This window comes from Vitis riparia, chromosome 4 (assembly GCF_004353265.1).
Source record: "Vitis riparia cultivar Riparia Gloire de Montpellier isolate 1030 chromosome 4, EGFV_Vit.rip_1.0, whole genome shotgun sequence".
Taxonomy (NCBI): Eukaryota; Viridiplantae; Streptophyta; class Magnoliopsida; order Vitales; family Vitaceae; genus Vitis; species Vitis riparia.
The window spans coordinates 840,899-856,610 of NC_048434.1; the positions used below are offsets into that span (position 1 = coordinate 840,899).

Below are 15,712 nucleotides of genomic sequence, written 5' to 3' on the forward strand. Positions count from 1 at the left end.
ATTAAAAAAATATTTATTTATTTATAAATTAATAATCACATTAAATTGATATTTTTTTTATGGCAAGAATATTACTTAATAGGGGTTTTAAAGTAACAAGAATCTTGGGGTGGATTGGATATAAAACAAGTCATAAAAAAAATAATTATTGTTCTAAATTTAAAAATTATATAAGGTGAAGTCTATACTTTTCATACTTTTTATTGATGTAAAAAATTATATCTTTGTTATTTAAAAAAAAAAAAAATAGAAAGTGTATCCAACTGGATACTTGCTTTTCAATTTTTGTTTTTTCAAAATTATTTATTGGATTTTCCATATAAATACAATGTAAAAGTATTCCTACTTTAAAAATAATTAAATTTATTTGAATAAATTAGAAAATTACTTTAGAAAACAAAATATTCCTTAAAAAAGACCCACAAGTTCAAGCCCACCAGGATAAATTTGATTTTCAAGAAGTATTTTCGGAATCACTTTCAAACTATTTCGATTTTCCGATCTTGAAAAATGATTTAAAGATGGGCAATTGTAAAATATATTTAATTTATTCCTTTAAAAAAATCATCCACAAGAGTACTGAAAATTCTATATCAATTTGGTCCACGTGGCATAAACATATGATAATTTGGTCCGCGTGGCATTTCTACTGTTGTTTTATTCTATTTTGAGTATTTTCGCATTCCAGTGCCTCTGACATCCAAATCTATATTGTCCATTCATCGCCACGTGGCTGCTCCCACTGTGGTATTTATTTATTTATAATTATTTCTACTTAGCGTAGCGTGGCTCCCTTTTTAAGAATTAGGGTTTTAGTCCATCTCATCACTTTGGAGGAAGCTCTACTTCGACTCTCAGGTGGGTTTCATTTTCCTTTGATTCAAGGCCTGTATGAATTTCTATTTTGTATTTATTTCTATTGCTGTAAATTCAAGTAAAGGTTCTATTACTCCTCTGTTTGGTTGCTGGGAAATAAAAAGGATTTTTTTAATTTTTAATTTTTGTTCTTTTATGTCTGTTCCTAAACTGAAAGGATGCTGTACTTGGTTTATGTTATATATTGCTTTTCGTGCCATGAATGACTTTCATTTTCCATCGCAAGACAGTTTTATTCTCCCTTTTTGCAAGTGTGTGTTTTTTTTTGGACTTTCTTGTGGTCTGTTTGTTTGCCGAGAAAAGATAGAAAAATAAAAGAAGCTAGATTTTTGAGCGTTGGATTATTCGTCTTCTTCCTTTTACCTGTTTATAAAGAGAGAACGCAAGATACCCTTTGCTCTAGGGTCTATTTTCAGATGCTCTGTTTGGTTGGCGTTGAAATGGTGGAAGAGCAAAGAGATTGGAATTTCAATTCCTGGGGTATTTTAAACGGAGGAACTAATTTTTAGCATGCTTTGAAATTTGCATATTGATGTTTATGTATTGAGTTTAATCCCATGTTCTTAATCATGGATTTTTTTTATTTTTTTGGAGTGCAGAGGAATTCTGCAAGGCATCATCTTAGAAGCCAGAATGCAGGCTTGTAGTGGAACTGCTGCTATGGGTTCTCTGCAACAGCCCATTTGGATTAAGGGGTCAAGTTTTGCTCCAAATGGGTCTACTGTCAATGGGTTCCCTCACCAAATTAAACTGAACTCGGTTAAGCCATGTAGATCTTATATCAAAGGAAGCTTGGTTACTGGGAAGCCACCTTCCTCTGTGTCTGTCACTGTGCCTGGAAATGGAGGTAAGGATTCTTTTGAATATTAATATTTGGCACCAGTTTATATTTAATTTGTTTTCATATTCTAAATGTCTATGTGGCTGTCTTCTCATGACTCTTGCGGACATTGTTTGGAAAGATATTTTTTATTTCATGCATGTGTTCTCGGGTTGCAGGGGATTGGGGTTGTTATTGCTCTGGTTGGGAGTGGGCTTGCAACCATATGCATAAAGCAATAGCATGATACAATAAAAAAACAATCCAGTGGTTTTGAGTTTTGCCCTCTGTGTGAAAATTGCATGAATTTGATATATCATCTCTATTCCGAATAACTGTAAGACAGTACATGCTTTCTGCTAGATGACTTGTGGTCACTCTTTAATTATTGGTTTATAGTTGCTTCTTGCATATGATTTATGTTGGAAGTAAATTTGCAGATGACATTAGCCCTTCTTTGGGAGAACTTGAACACTAATTCCTTATGCATGGAATGTTTTGTTATGCAGGTAGTGGAGTCAATTTTATTGACCATGGCCTGAATGAAGCTGATCCTGAAGTGTGTGCAATTATTTACAAGGAAAAGCAACGGCAAATGAAAAGCTTAGAACTTATTGCCTCAGAGAATTTCACATCCCGGGCAGTGATGGAAGCTGTTGGTTCTTGCCTCACAAACAAATATTCTGAGGGATTGCCTGGTAAAAGGTAAAACATGGTTTATTTCGTGGAAGTGTTTTTGTTCTTGCATTCAGTCTGCTTTTGCTTGATCCCATTGGTCAAATCAACGTATCAGGTATTATGGTGGTAATGAGTTCATTGATGAGCTGGAAACTCTGTGTCAGAAGAGGGCTTTGGCAGCATTCCACTTAGATGGAAAGAAGTGGGGTGTCAATGTTCAACCATTGTCTGGTTCTCCAGCTAACTTTGAAGTATACACTGCCCTTCTTAATCCACATGACAGAATCATGGTAAGTTGTTTTTTGCTTAATATTGCCTTTGATCATTGGAATTTGTTTTGGATTGTATTGATCCACACTAATCACACTTGTAAACCATACTTAGGGCTTGGACTTACCTCATGGGGGCCACTTGTCTCATGGTTTCATGACTCCTAAAAGACGGGTATCAGGCACATCAATTTATTTTGAGTCTATGCCTTATCGACTTGATGAATCTACAGGTGTTGCATCTTTATTGTTTTTAACTTACTGTAGGATAGTTGGTCTACTTATGTGATTGGATTTGTGCCTGATTTGAAGTTTACAAATTTTCAAACAGGTCTTGTTGATTATGACATGCTTGAGAAAACAGCTAATCTTTTTCGACCAAAACTCATTATTGCTGGTGCTAGTGCTTATCCTCGAGATTTTGATTATCCTCGTATGAGGAAGGTATGGGTATATGTAGTTATGCTTGCTCTTCAATGATAGTACTCTTAGTAATAAGTATTCAAATGTATTTTTCTACATTTTCTTTAAATTTGTTTTTTTCCCTATATTTTTTTTTCTTAATCTAATATTAGTTGCACTTGATATGCTCTGAAAGATTGCAGATGGTGTTGGTGCTTTTCTCATGATGGATATGGCTCACATTAGTGGACTTGTTGCTGCTTCTGTGGTTGCTGACCCCTTTGAGTATTGTGATATTGTGACAACAACAACACACAAGGTACAAATTGAACAATCTTGAAGTTATTTTGTACTAGGTTCATCCTCATTTGTGCCAATGCTGTGTATCATACTTGTGGTTTTCTTAACTTATTTTGATTTATTTAATAAGACAAATTGAGAATAAGTTATCAATGTTATGCATATGCATTTACATTTTTAGCTGTCTAACTTGGTCCTCATTTGATAATTTTGTAGTGTAGTATATTGTGTAGAGACTTCTTTTCTGTATGGGTCCTGATTTATTCAGTATAGTCTGTGTCTTTGTTCAATTTTTAGCTAACTATAATTTACCGGGGCACCAGTTTTATAAAATAACTGATTGCAAAATTGTTCTAATTTTTTTAATCTTCTATCTTGAACATTGCAATTTCTTAATTATAGCACAAAAAGTAGTTATTGTGGTAGAGGAAAATCATGAAGGGGTTGACACTGTCAAGACAAATGATTAATACTAAGGTTCATTGTTTATACACTTTTATCTATTATTTTGAAATCCGTTGTTGTATGTATTTGCCCTCTCTTTCTGCGAGTTTGGTATATAATGTTCAATGCACATGAGTAGCCACAAGAATTAGAATGGATTTTCTGTATGAATGATCCTTTGCGTTGGGAAGGAGGAAGTTTCTACTGGTATATTTGTGAACTTGCCTTATACATGTGTATGCATATATTTTTCCATTGCAATCTTCACATGCTTGACTTAATTAACTTGGATGATTCTATCCAGTCTCTTAGAGGTCCTAGAGGTGGCATGATCTTCTTCAAGAAAGATTCTGTTCTGGGAGTTGACTTGGAATCTGCCATCAACAATGCTGTTTTTCCAGGTTTACAGGTTTGTTGGAGTAGTCTCTATGCTGCCTTTTTGCTTATGTGAACCTCTATTTCCTTCTCTGGTTGCTATTTATGAAATAAATGAAAGGTGATGATTTTTCTTTACAGGGTGGTCCTCATAACCACACAATCGGGGGACTTTCAGTCTGCTTAAAGCATGCCCAATCCCCAGAATTCAAGGCTTACCAGAACCAGGTACTACACTTTCCTTCCATTATTAGAATCTGGTTCCACTTGTGTTATCATATAACTCAGCGTTGTGTGGTGTCTTTTAGGTAGTGTCAAACTGTAGAGCTCTTGCTGGCCGGTTAATCGAATTGGGATATAACCTGGTTTCCGGGGGAAGTGATAACCACCTTATTCTTGTGGATCTTAGGCCATTGGTAAGTTTCTGGTATCTATCCTATGTTTTCAATCTTTCATGTTTAAGCTGATTTTTTGCCACTCATAAATACTCTCTACTTGTGGAGGCTGCTTTTTACTTGATTGTGAAAAATCTTCAAAATAATGATTAAGTAGATGGATATTTAACTATATCAATGAATCTCATTACAACTGCCCATTTCATTTCTTCTCCTGCGACTCACTCAGTTTAATAGTAATCCATGTGTCATCCATCAACAGGGTATTGATGGGGCTCGGGCGGAGAAGATTCTTGACATGGCTTCTATCACCCTCAACAAGAATTCAGTGCCTGGTAAACTTCAATCCTTCATCCCTTTTATATTCCTCTGACTCCTCTTTTTCTCCACCTTATTCTACCTGCTCCAAATGTTAAAATCACAGGCGACAAGAGTGCCCTGGTGCCTGGTGGCATTCGCATCGGATCACCTGCTATGACCACCAGGGGATTCTCCGAGAAGGAATTCATAGCAACTGCAGATTTCATTCACGAGGGCGTGCAGCTATCTCTTGAAGCAAAAAAATCGGTTTCAGGATCAAAGCTCCTAGACTTCATGAAGTTTGTAACATCCCCAGATTTCCCTTTGATAGACCGGGTGTCGGATTTGCAGAGGAGAGTCGAAACTCTCACAACCCAGTTCCCAATGCCTGGATTATAAACGGCACAAACTCACAAAGAAGTAGTGCTTAATTTGAGAGGACCAAAGTTTCAAAGTTGATATTTGGCATAATGCGGAAGACTGCTGAGATTTTTGCATGCTACTTTGTTGTATTATCATAACTTGGTACTTTCACTGATATTGCTGATAAAGGAAGAGACGGTGGAAGCCAGCCATGTCTATTAATTTCTTTTCCCCTTGTCATAAGCACTTGTATGGTGGATGGACATGGAATAGTTTTCTGAATGCCAAAAGGGTTTTTACTTCCATGCTTGATTTCAAAATATATAGAGAGAAAAATTGTAAAAAAATAAGAGAAAAAAAATCGAAAGATGAGAAAGATTTATACTTATTTATATGTATATGTAAAGGTTGATGCTAAGAAAATTAACCATTTACATTTTTTATACTTTTATAAAAAAAATCTATTTTATAACGTTCATATTTTCATATTTTCGCTAAACATGACTTATTTAATTAAATTAAAATTTTAAAAATTTAGTATTTTTTTAATTTTAAAAATAGAATTCTTAAATATAAATTTTGCTGGCATCGTACGCTAAATCACTAATTACTTCAACATCTTCTATTGCTAAATGCATAAAAGCCAAACAAGGTTTTATATGCTTTCTTACCCTCTCCAACGTTAAACCCTCGAACGAACAAGCGTGCGGCGTTTGTGCCCTTCTTCTCCTTCAGTGGGAGCGCTTCTCTCAGACGCCGACGACATCGCCCACGGAACTCCGACCTGTAGTCTTCCCTATTTTAGGTCAGTGGTCTCTCTGTTTCTCAAGTTGTTTCCGTCTTGGTTGTCTCTGACGAAGAGGGATTTTTCCCGTAGGCTCGGTTGCTTTTAGGGTTTTGGCCAGGCAATCCCTCTAGTCTTCACGTATTCTGAAAAAATATGTTTCATCGCTTTTCTTGTAAATTTGTTAGTGACTTGTTTCTGAATTTTGTTAGGAATTGAGATTTTTCTTGAAATTGATTTCTCGAAGCCTTGGTTCCAGCCTTCCAGGGCACCTGGATTTCTGTTTTCAGAAAATAACTTTTATTTCCATCAATTTTATTTTGATTTTATCAAAATCGGCTGCTATAAAATGGGAGATGGCATTGCCCTTCTGATTCCACCTCTATTCAAGTTTGATTTTCCTGTTTTGTTGTATATTTTTCAATAATAAAGAAGTGGGTACGCAGCTATCAGTCACAACTCAATGCCTAAAAAGAGTTCCGCAAAGAAACCTAAATCAAAGCAAGTAAGCCCAGATGTGGAACAGAAGAAACCGACTCCTATAGTGAAAGAACCTGGTAATGAGATTGATGAGATTTTCTCGGGGAAGAAGAGGAAGACACCTGAGAAAGAGAGCCCAGATGTGGAAGAGGAGAAACCCACTCCCGCAGTGAAGAAATCCACCAATGAGATTGACGAGATTTTTGCGGGAAAGAAGAAGAAGAAGAAACCTAAGCAAGAGCAACCGGAGAAGGGGATAGAAGGTGTGAATTCAAAATTGAAGAACAAGAAGAAGATTAAAAGAGATGAAGGGGGTGGTTTTTCAGATCCACCTTCACGGGCTAGAAAGAAAACAGAGGATGGACTCGTCCTCTACACAGAGGAGGAGTTGGGTATTGGGAAGTCAGATGCTGGAGGTACCCCACTTTGCCCTTTTGATTGTTCCTGTTGCTTCTGATCATACCCAGCTACTTCTTTGGGTGTTGAGTTGCTCCCTTGTTCTTCTGAAGTTTTGGGATATTCACTGAAATTTGAAATTTTGTAATTTTATTCTGCAATTTTGATGGTCCAGTTTGAGGACGGTTGAGGGTGCTTATTCCATTATTTAGATGTACACTAGAGAACCATATTACATGAAACACTATCTATTTTTATAACTGATCGACATAATTTTGAAATTCTACAATTTGTGTTCCCAAATGAAGGATTCTGTTCATTCTAAATTTGCATTTTGAAGACTTGGGTAGATTCTTCTCTAGATTTCAAGCTACTAGCAGTTGCAGCAATTGATACAGTAACATAGGCATCCATCATTCATATAATTGAGAAGTTGAGTTAAAAGACTCTTAAGAGTCCTCCAATAAGCTGTAAATTCTGCTGCATTTTTTGATGATGAGTTCTTGACTAAGGTTTACACCCTTACCTTATTTCTATTGTCATTTATGGGCTTTGTTGTGTGAACACTTTTCTTTGCCAATCAGCTCGAGCTTTGGAGTTTTCTTTGTCAGATCACAGGTTCTTTACTCACCAATTCAGACGTCTCCTTTTACTCTTTCTACCGGCCTTGAAGCTTAAGGGAAAGTTCAGTTCTTATTATTCTATTTTGCCCTCTAAAGAGCTAGTAGGTTCATTGCTTGGCTTCCCAAACAGTTTTCCTCATCAGCATCAACACAACAAAATTGAAAATTTGAAATGCTAGATACCATTTTCAAATGCTCCTCAACGCCAACCTGCATAAGAAATGACCCATCAGTTTCCTATATTTCACCGTTTTCTTATACCTCAATTTCCATCATATAGTTTAAACCATTGTTATGGCCTGCATATTGTTTGCTCATTGTATTTTTAATGGTGAAGCATCTGCATTTCTACTTGCCTCCACCCATGCATGTTCTCAGTTTTTCCATTCCTGAAACTATTCAGTATGTTCAGGGGCATGCTAGATGAGAAACAATGCTCAAACTATTTGGTTGCATGAACTCGTATTCTTTTGAGTTGTTCCTATGTTCTTGCTGAGTTCAAACATATGTTCATAGGGCAACGGTTAGCTCAAAACATATTGATGTGGCAACCTGCTCCACCCAGATTCGCATTGATTCTGAAGTTTTCAAGTTTTTAAACTTTTTATATTCTCTCCATTCATTAGTATTTTATAAAGTTAACATTGTTGTAGGGTTATAGTTGAGTAGTGTTACAACACTAGCGGTGAGTTCATCCCTTATTGTCTTGTTAGTTTACTTACAATTTGGTAGCCATTGGAAGCTAAGGGCAAAAACAACTTTCATTCCAGGAGTGTCACTGCAATTCTGGAATTACAAATAGTATCATTGAATACAGTTTATTGTAGATATACATCTGAACCGAGAAGCCCCAGACTAATCAAATTTGCTTTAAGTTTGGTTAGATTGCTAGGGCTTATGAAGGTAGGATGCTCTACCTCAAGATGGAATACCCCGGCTTTATGACATCAATACTAAACAAATCGCCAAAGCAATCAGTACTATTTTTTGCCATTGCCCACACATGACTGTAAACTATTATGCAGCAAAATGTGCGCAGGCTCATGCCTTTCTTTTCGCCTAAAACTTGGAGCAAATAACCTCAGTACGACTGCATTTTCTTTAGTAACCCCAATTCAGGGCATGTTTGGAATGGCTGGAAATCATCTTTCACTTAGAAGTATTGGAATAAGAAATCTTCCTCATTACTGTTTTTGGAATTACAATTAGAAATGAGAGTGAAACTAAAAAATAATTTATTGTCATAAAACCTAAAACCCAATTTGTAAGAATTTTGATCTCTTTCACATTCCATTTCTACATTCCAAACACATCCTCAAGGTAATGGTGCAGGCATTAGCAATTTTAAGTCTGACCAGCTCAGTCACCATGGAAAGATGGCATTCATGCTCGCTTTTAACAACACAAAAATGGCAGAACGTAGAGAATTATTTAATATTTTATAGATTGGAATCTAGGAAAAATTTCTTTGCAATACATTGAATTTTTTTTTTTTAAAAGACTAGAACCATCGAGAATGTCAAAAAAAGGACTAAAGTTCAAAATAGTCCTCTTCCATCCTCAAGCGTCTCACTTTCAAGCGTGGAATTAGACAGCCTGCCTGTTCCTCTTCTTCACACCAGATTTGGCAACCTTGAGGCTCCTGTGCACAGCACTCAACCTTGCAAGAGCTGCCTTCTTTAGATCAACCCTGTAATAATTATCTGAAACCTGCCATTAATGAAAAAAAAAAATTGTAACACACGAATGTTATCACACTGAATCATTTTATATACTAATTTGGGGTGGCTGGGTATACCGTATAGCACAGCAAGAAAAAGAGATGATAATAATTATTATTATTAGTTTTATTATGAAAGAATTTGACTCTGCATGTAAGCCAGGCTTTGCACCATCTTTCCTCGTGTAATTAAAGGAATGACAGAAGATAGAAAACATGGCCACTTTAATTTAGCTTATGATTATGTTAAGTGCTAAAGGGGGGAAAACTAATTAGCACTAGACCGTCAATAAGCACCAAAGACACTGCAGTACCATATGAAACACAAACAATCCTGATTGAAATTAAGACATACATTAAAAAGAAAAAAGAAAGCTTAAAAGACTTCCTAAAACAATATGTACAAGAGTTTGCATGTAAGCCACATTTAGTGTCATTCCCTCACGTAATTAAGGGAATGGCAATAGAAAACATGCCTCAATTTAATTTAGCTTATGATTATGTTAAGTGCTAATTATTTGACTAATTAGCACTGGACCGTCCATAAGCACCATAGACATTAAAATGGCATGGAAAAAACCAGAAAATGACGAGACATTATGTCAAAACCCCAAAAGCCAACATGAAAACACGAAAAATTCCAATTGTGATTAGCAATTCTCACATATGGGATTCAGTCAAATAAATCCAACTCGATTTTCCAAAATCATAATCTCATCCACTTCAAAGTATGTGGGGTTGGGAAGGAGGCTCAGAAGCCAAGCGTAACAAGAATATTTCATTGAAGATCCAATTAATATGGATTCTTCTTACATGTTAGCTTCTCATCACAGCATCAAATTCTTCCAAGTGTATTTTCAAGAAACACTAAGTCATTGATCAAATTGTTTATTGGATGTCTAAATTTCAAGACAAAAACTCTGTACCTACATTAAACTAATGATTTGGAAGACAAGCACCAAGGAAACTTTATTCTTTAAGAATCCCATAACACAAGGATGCTAATGAAATAAAAAAAAATAAGACCCTCTTTGAAAACTATTCTTGAAGACTGTTTTATGTCAAAACCCCAAAAGCCAACATGAAAACACGAAAAATTCCAATTGTGATTAGCAATTCTCACATATGAGATTTAGTCAAATAAATCCAACTCAATTTTGCAAAATCCTAATCTTATCCACTTAAAAGTATGTGGGGTTCGGAAGGAGCTCAGAAGCCAAGCGTAACAAGAATATTTCATTGAAGATCCAATTAATATCGATTCTTCTTACATGTTAGCTTCTCATCACTGCATCAAATTCTTCCAAGTGTATTTTCAAGAAACACTAAGTCCTTGATCAAATTGTTTATTGGATGTCTAAATTTCAAGACAAAAACTCTGTACCTACATTAAACTAATGATTTGGAAGACAAGCACCAGGAAACTTTATTCTTTAAGAATCCCATAACACAAGGATGCTAATGAAATAAAAAAAAATAAGACCCTCTTTGAAAACTATTCTTGAAGACTGTTTTATGTTCTTCTAACTCAGAAAATACGCCTAGCACAAGCCAAATAATAGCTTTATAGTGATCTATTCAGTTGAACTTCTGGTTTTCCAAGAAAACTGATACCTGATTCACAACAGCTTTTGCCATTCGAGGGAACTCCTTCTTCATTACTGACTTCTGAAGTGAAATTGAGGGATTGTTTTGTTTCTTTGTTTTTGAAGTTGCAAGTACCACAGACAGATCTTTACCTCCGGGCTGAATTGTAACTGTCTTGCGGTTTGCTAGTCCTAAAAATTTCCGAAGCCAAGAAAAATTAACAAAAAATAATATTCAAGTCGATACAGTTAATTTTCTGAAACACAAGACTAATTTTCCCACGACTCACAACTTAAAAGAATCTGTTGGGTAGCTGAAAAAACTGAGAAAAACAGAAGAAAATAAAATCTTATGGGTTTTATGTTTGAGAAAATGGAATTTTTTTTTTTAGGTTCCAAAAATTACTGAAAAAGATATCTAAATTAATAATTCGGTTTCTTTTCTTTTTCCCACTTTTCACAGTGCCAACTCGCACATCAAATAATATTTTCTTTTCCCAGAAGGTTTTTATAAACCACTTTCCCTCAAAACGAGCGAATCCAAAAACAGATCTATGAACTTTTATTACCGGAGTGCTTGAAGGAGTGAACATTGCAGAGGTTGTTAGTCTCTTTACTGAACTGTACTTTTGCAGTTCCATTTCCAAACTCCTTCACAAGAAACGAGTTATTCTTCTTCACTATCTCCCAAATCAACGGTCCAGGTACGTTCGCCATTTGATCTGCACAAATTGCGGAAGCTTTAGCATTGAGATTGACAAAAATCAGAGAACCAGAAATTACAGGATGTGTATATGATTGAAGAAAGATCCCTATTTGGTTTCTGAGAACTGTAGGATTGTAACTTAATTTTCTTTTTCTTTTCCTGCGTTTTCTCAGAAACCAAACAAAGGGTTAGGAAAAGCAGAAGGCCTAGACAGACATAAATGGCAAGCTATACTCCCATACCTTGAATTGAGATTGCGAGAAAAACCCTAAATAAAAGTCCATTTATATAGAGATGTCAAAACCCTAAGAGGGAGGGATGCGGAGGGGTTTAATGTGAAATTACTGAAAGGACCTCCTATGGAGAAGTATTTGCCACTTGGTCGTGGGTTGTGCCTCGATAACAAATATTTACCATATGGCGTACTTTACTCTTTGGGCCGAAGCCCAACCCTGAGGGGAAGTGGCTGACATTGGACTGGGCTTGGATCCAATTAAAGCTCACCCAATTTAAAAAAATTATCTTGTCTTTAAAATAAAAGAATAAGAAAAAAATAAACACTTTTAAACAGAATTTGGACTACCAATAATCCAATAATTAATCAAAAGAAAAATGGATTAAATCAGTTTTATAAATTTTTATTAGAAGTATTTATAATCACAAAATTTGTTTAAGAATTTAGGGATACTAAATTTATTTGTTTATTATTACATCATCTATTTCTTATAAAGTATTACAAAAAGATGAAAAAATAAAAGAGGGAAAAAGTTTAAATTTAATAAAAAATTTCTTCCAAGTTTAGCAAATTTATTTCTTTTTCAAAGGAAAGAATTTGAAAACATGCACTTTATATTTTGTTCTTGGAAAAGTGAAGGCAAATGAAAAAAATAGAAAAGAAAGGAAGAAGAAAAGAAAATACAAAGAAAAATAAAAACAAAATTTAGATAGTATTTGTTTTTTTGATTTTATGTTAAAAGTAATTTACTTTCAAGTTATTTGTTTTTTTGTTTTTTTATAATTTATTATAAACTTTTTATTAAATAAAAAAATAACATATTAATTTTCCTTTACTTTATAATATTCAATTTAAAATACTATAAAAACAAACAACCTAATATTTAACATTATTAAACATTAAGCTTCTATTTAAAATTAAATAAAACAAACAAACATCTAAATGATTGCAAACTAATTTCATATATTTTTCTCTTTTATGTGCAAATTAAATAATTTTAAATTAAATAAAATTTTAATTATATTTAATTTTTTCTTACATTTTTCACAAAGAAATTAAATATAAACAAATATTTTTATATTTAAAAGAGTCTCGATCTGATCTGCTATAAGCTGAAAGCACTTTCATTTAACTTGGAACATGAGACAATACGATGACCACTTGTTTCACGATTAAGTTCAAATTAACCAACTTTTGTTTATAATAATTTTCTATCAAATTTATATTCAAATTCTCTATCATATCAAATTTATTTACCATCCATTTTTTTTATTATAAATTACATCTCTAAGTTGTTACATGTCCAGATTTGTACGATTAATGGTCTCATGCGGAAAAATAAATAAGTAACAAGCTCACTCCACCACCTGGCCGGGAAGCACTGACAAGTAGTCTAAAAATGAAACCAGGATTCAAAGAAATGCATTGAAAAATCAAATAGATGGGACGAGGAAAGAAATATTTAGCTACTTTAAATTTGAAGGGAACTATGGCAAAAAATTGTAGCTCACTCCAATCGTGTTAGGTAGCTCTTTTTGGGCACCGTGCAAAAGGTGGCTGGTTACCATAGCGAACCAAGTCCCCGTGTCTATTGTGCCGGTTAAAAAACCATACCACTATGAACCCTCACAGCAAAAATAAAGCAGAGAGATACGAAAATGTATCCGGGTATTGTATCGTGAAACAACACTGAATTTCACAAAAGTCTTCCTCCGGAGAGTCGATTTTGGCTCCAAGCGGCAGTCAGGTCACCATGAACTGGAGCCCGCTGTTGACTCTGAATATGGAGCCATGACTGAGTTTATATTTGATCCCCTAAGAAGTAAGGCTTGTAGAGATCAAATACCATACCATTTCACAACACAAGATGAATTAATCCAAATTGTATGTAGTAACACTACTGGACTTCGTTAATCCAATCTATGCACCATCTGTCAAGCTTAAATCTACAATTTCCATGATCATATGTTTCCCAAACTTATTACCTAAAGAATTAAGAGCTTTGCTATTTGCTATCCTATCAATTGAGGAACTTTTCCTACAAAAGATTCACATATTCATTTAGCTTCGTTGTATTCATTGCCACAACGAGAAAGGCAGTTGATTTCAGGCACATTTTGTACCTGATGATCAAATCCATCCACAAGAATGAAAGAAAACTCCATGCTACCATGTAGAGAAAATGCAGAAATAATAAAATGTTTTAAAACTCGGGTCATGGATGACTCATCTTTTAAAAGAAAAAGAGCCTGAGACGCAAATAAGGAAATGAGATATATTAATGGACCGTTTGGTTGCCGAGAAAACAAAGGAAAAAACAACAAATGTTAGGATGAAACTAGGACAAATAAATGAAATAGATTCACAAATCCAAAACCTTAATGATCCGCTTGGTTATAAAAAAATGGAATGAAAATAAGAGAAATAAAAAATTCAACTTCTAGACATCTATTACGCAGAAAACCAAAAACCGAAATAGAAAAAAGAAAGAGGAAAAAATTCAAGAAAAATCAAAAGATTCAAGGCATTTTTTCCTTGCTTTTCCTCCGTTTTCTTATAAACCAAACAAAAGGCATAAAAAAAATTTAAAAAAAAAGATTGCAAACTTGATTACCAGGCGCCATATGGGTGCCAATGTTGAGCTCCAAACTGCAGAATACGCTTGCAGTTCCATCGGATTTGCCCTAAAATCCGATTGGGAGAACTGCAGATTCGCGCAAGGCAGAGGAACCCAACTCAGGGAAGAGGCGTGGAAATTACGAATAGCAGAGTGAAGCATCGGATGCGAATTTATAAAGGTCTACACAAACCCTAAAAGAACGAGGGTGGTGAAATTACAAAAAAGAACACTCGGTCTTGAACCGGGGAGTGTGATCTGGTGTGGACTGGACTGGGCCTAGTCATTTGGACCGAGTCCGTACACATGACCAATTTTATTGAGTTTTGGGTCAAAATCGGTCATTTTTGAAAAAAATAGTAACATCTTACCACTTTTTTAAACGTATGTTCAAATTGGTCTATTTGATACCACATAAGTGCCACATCATTAATTTTTTTTTTCATCATTATAGTGAAAGCCGCAGTTGGGAAACGCGGCTTCATTTTTGTACTAAAGTCATAGTTGACAAACGCGGTTTCATTTTTGTACTAAAGTCATAGTTGGTAAACGCAACTTCATTTTTATACTAAAATCATAGTTGGCAAACACGGCTTCATTTTTGTACTAAAGCCGCAGTTGCCAAACGCGGCTTCATTTTTTAACTAAAGTCATGGTTGGCAATTACGGTTTTAGTTAATTTTTATTTAAATTTAAAATTTAATTAAAATTATTAAATTATAATTTATGAATGAAATTTAAAAATATATTTAAATAATAAATTATTTATATTTAAATTTAAAATTCTAATATTACTTCAACAAACATAAATTGATAAAAAAATTATAATTGAAATATCAGTTATCAACTGCTATACTATTATTTCAATAAAGATAAATTTATCATAATACAAATAAATTAATATCTTAAAAATTAACAAATTAAATATCTTAAATTAATAAATTATATAATTTTATATATTATTTATATGTTATATAAGTTTATTTTTTATGATTATTAATTTATTAATAAATAAAATATTCATTTATAATATCTTCTATTTATCAATTTATGTTTGTTGAAGTAATATTAGAATTTTAAATTTAAATATAAATAATTTATTATTTAAATATATTTTTAAATTTTATTCATAAATTGTAATTTAATAATTTTTAATTAAATTTTAAATTTAAATAAAAATAAACTAAAGTCGCATTTATCACGACTTTAGTTAAAAATGAAGTTACGTTTCCCAACTGCGGCTTTCACTATAACAACGAAAAAAAATATTTTTTAATGATGTGACGCCTACATAACATCAAAGAGGCCAATTTGAACATAAGTTTAAAAAAGTGGTTAAATGT

General features: G+C 33.9%; 3 protein-coding genes and 2 non-coding genes across 6 annotated transcripts; 2 read left to right on the forward strand and 3 right to left on the reverse strand.

The window, feature by feature from the left end:
* The first annotated feature begins 758 nt into the window (after window positions 1-758).
* LOC117913437 (serine hydroxymethyltransferase 3, chloroplastic) lies at window positions 759-5,525 on the forward strand. Its single transcript, XM_034828414.1, has 12 exons — window positions 759-858; window positions 1,476-1,723; window positions 2,206-2,401; window positions 2,490-2,664; window positions 2,759-2,876; window positions 2,975-3,087; window positions 3,242-3,364; window positions 4,094-4,198; window positions 4,306-4,392; window positions 4,473-4,580; window positions 4,822-4,894; window positions 4,984-5,525. The coding sequence occupies exons 2-12, from the start codon at window positions 1,510-1,512 to the stop codon at window positions 5,256-5,258; spliced, it is 1,587 nt and encodes a 528-aa protein (XP_034684305.1). The 5' UTR covers window positions 759-858; window positions 1,476-1,509; the 3' UTR covers window positions 5,259-5,525.
* A 322-nt stretch (window positions 5,526-5,847) lies between these two features.
* Window positions 5,848-7,171, forward strand: LOC117912892 (uncharacterized protein C6G9.01c). Its single transcript, XM_034827679.1, has 2 exons — window positions 5,848-6,027; window positions 6,453-7,171. Exon 2 carries the CDS (start codon window positions 6,470-6,472, stop codon window positions 6,941-6,943), a length of 474 nt encoding a protein of 157 aa, XP_034683570.1. The 5' UTR covers window positions 5,848-6,027; window positions 6,453-6,469; the 3' UTR covers window positions 6,944-7,171.
* Window positions 7,172-8,913: 1,742 nt separating this feature from the next.
* On the reverse strand, window positions 8,914-14,451 carry LOC117912893 (60S ribosomal protein L28-1-like). 2 transcript variants are annotated; one of them, XM_034827681.1, is made up of 4 exons: window positions 14,367-14,451; window positions 11,381-11,533; window positions 10,840-11,003; window positions 8,914-9,215 (listed from the first exon to the last, which is right to left on the reverse strand). In XM_034827681.1, the coding sequence occupies exons 1-4, from the start codon at window positions 14,374-14,376 to the stop codon at window positions 9,093-9,095; spliced, it is 450 nt and encodes a 149-aa protein (XP_034683572.1). In that variant the 5' UTR covers window positions 14,377-14,451; the 3' UTR covers window positions 8,914-9,092. The 2 variants fall into 2 exon arrangements, with proteins under 2 accessions (XP_034683572.1, XP_034683573.1); XM_034827682.1 differs by lacking the exon at window positions 14,367-14,451 and adding an exon at window positions 11,734-11,749.
* Window positions 9,972-10,062, reverse strand: LOC117913714. Its single transcript, XR_004651149.1, has one exon. It is a non-coding gene; the product is annotated as a small nucleolar RNA R24 (small nucleolar RNA).
* Window positions 10,430-10,520, reverse strand: LOC117913715. Its single transcript, XR_004651150.1, has one exon. It is a non-coding gene; the product is annotated as a small nucleolar RNA R24 (small nucleolar RNA).
* Window positions 14,452-15,712: the final 1,261 nt, after the last annotated feature.

What these genes read in the sequence shown, in the direction of transcription:
- LOC117913437 (XM_034828414.1), top strand. Translation starts at nt 1,510, where the DNA reads ATGCAGGCTTGTAGTGGAACTGCTGCTATGGGTTCTCTGCAACAGCCC. An exon ending in ATTATCCTCGTATGAGGAAG is followed by an intron (nt 3,088 to 3,241) that starts GTATGGGTATAT and finishes ATGCTCTGAAAG; the next exon opens with ATTGCAGATGGTGTTGGTGC. An exon ending in TCAAGGCTTACCAGAACCAG is followed by an intron (nt 4,393 to 4,472) that starts GTACTACACTTT and finishes GGTGTCTTTTAG; the next exon opens with GTAGTGTCAAACTGTAGAGC.
- LOC117912893 (XM_034827681.1), bottom strand. An exon ending in TCACTCCTTCAAGCACTCCG is followed by an intron (nt 11,004 to 11,380) that starts GTAATAAAAGTT and finishes GGAAATTTTTAG; the next exon opens with GACTAGCAAACCGCAAGACA. An exon ending in CAAAAGCTGTTGTGAATCAG is followed by an intron (nt 9,216 to 10,839) that starts GTATCAGTTTTC and finishes CATTAATGGCAG; the next exon opens with GTTTCAGATAATTATTACAG.
- LOC117912892 (XM_034827679.1), top strand. Translation starts at nt 6,470, where the DNA reads ATGCCTAAAAAGAGTTCCGCAAAGAAACCTAAATCAAAGCAAGTAAGC.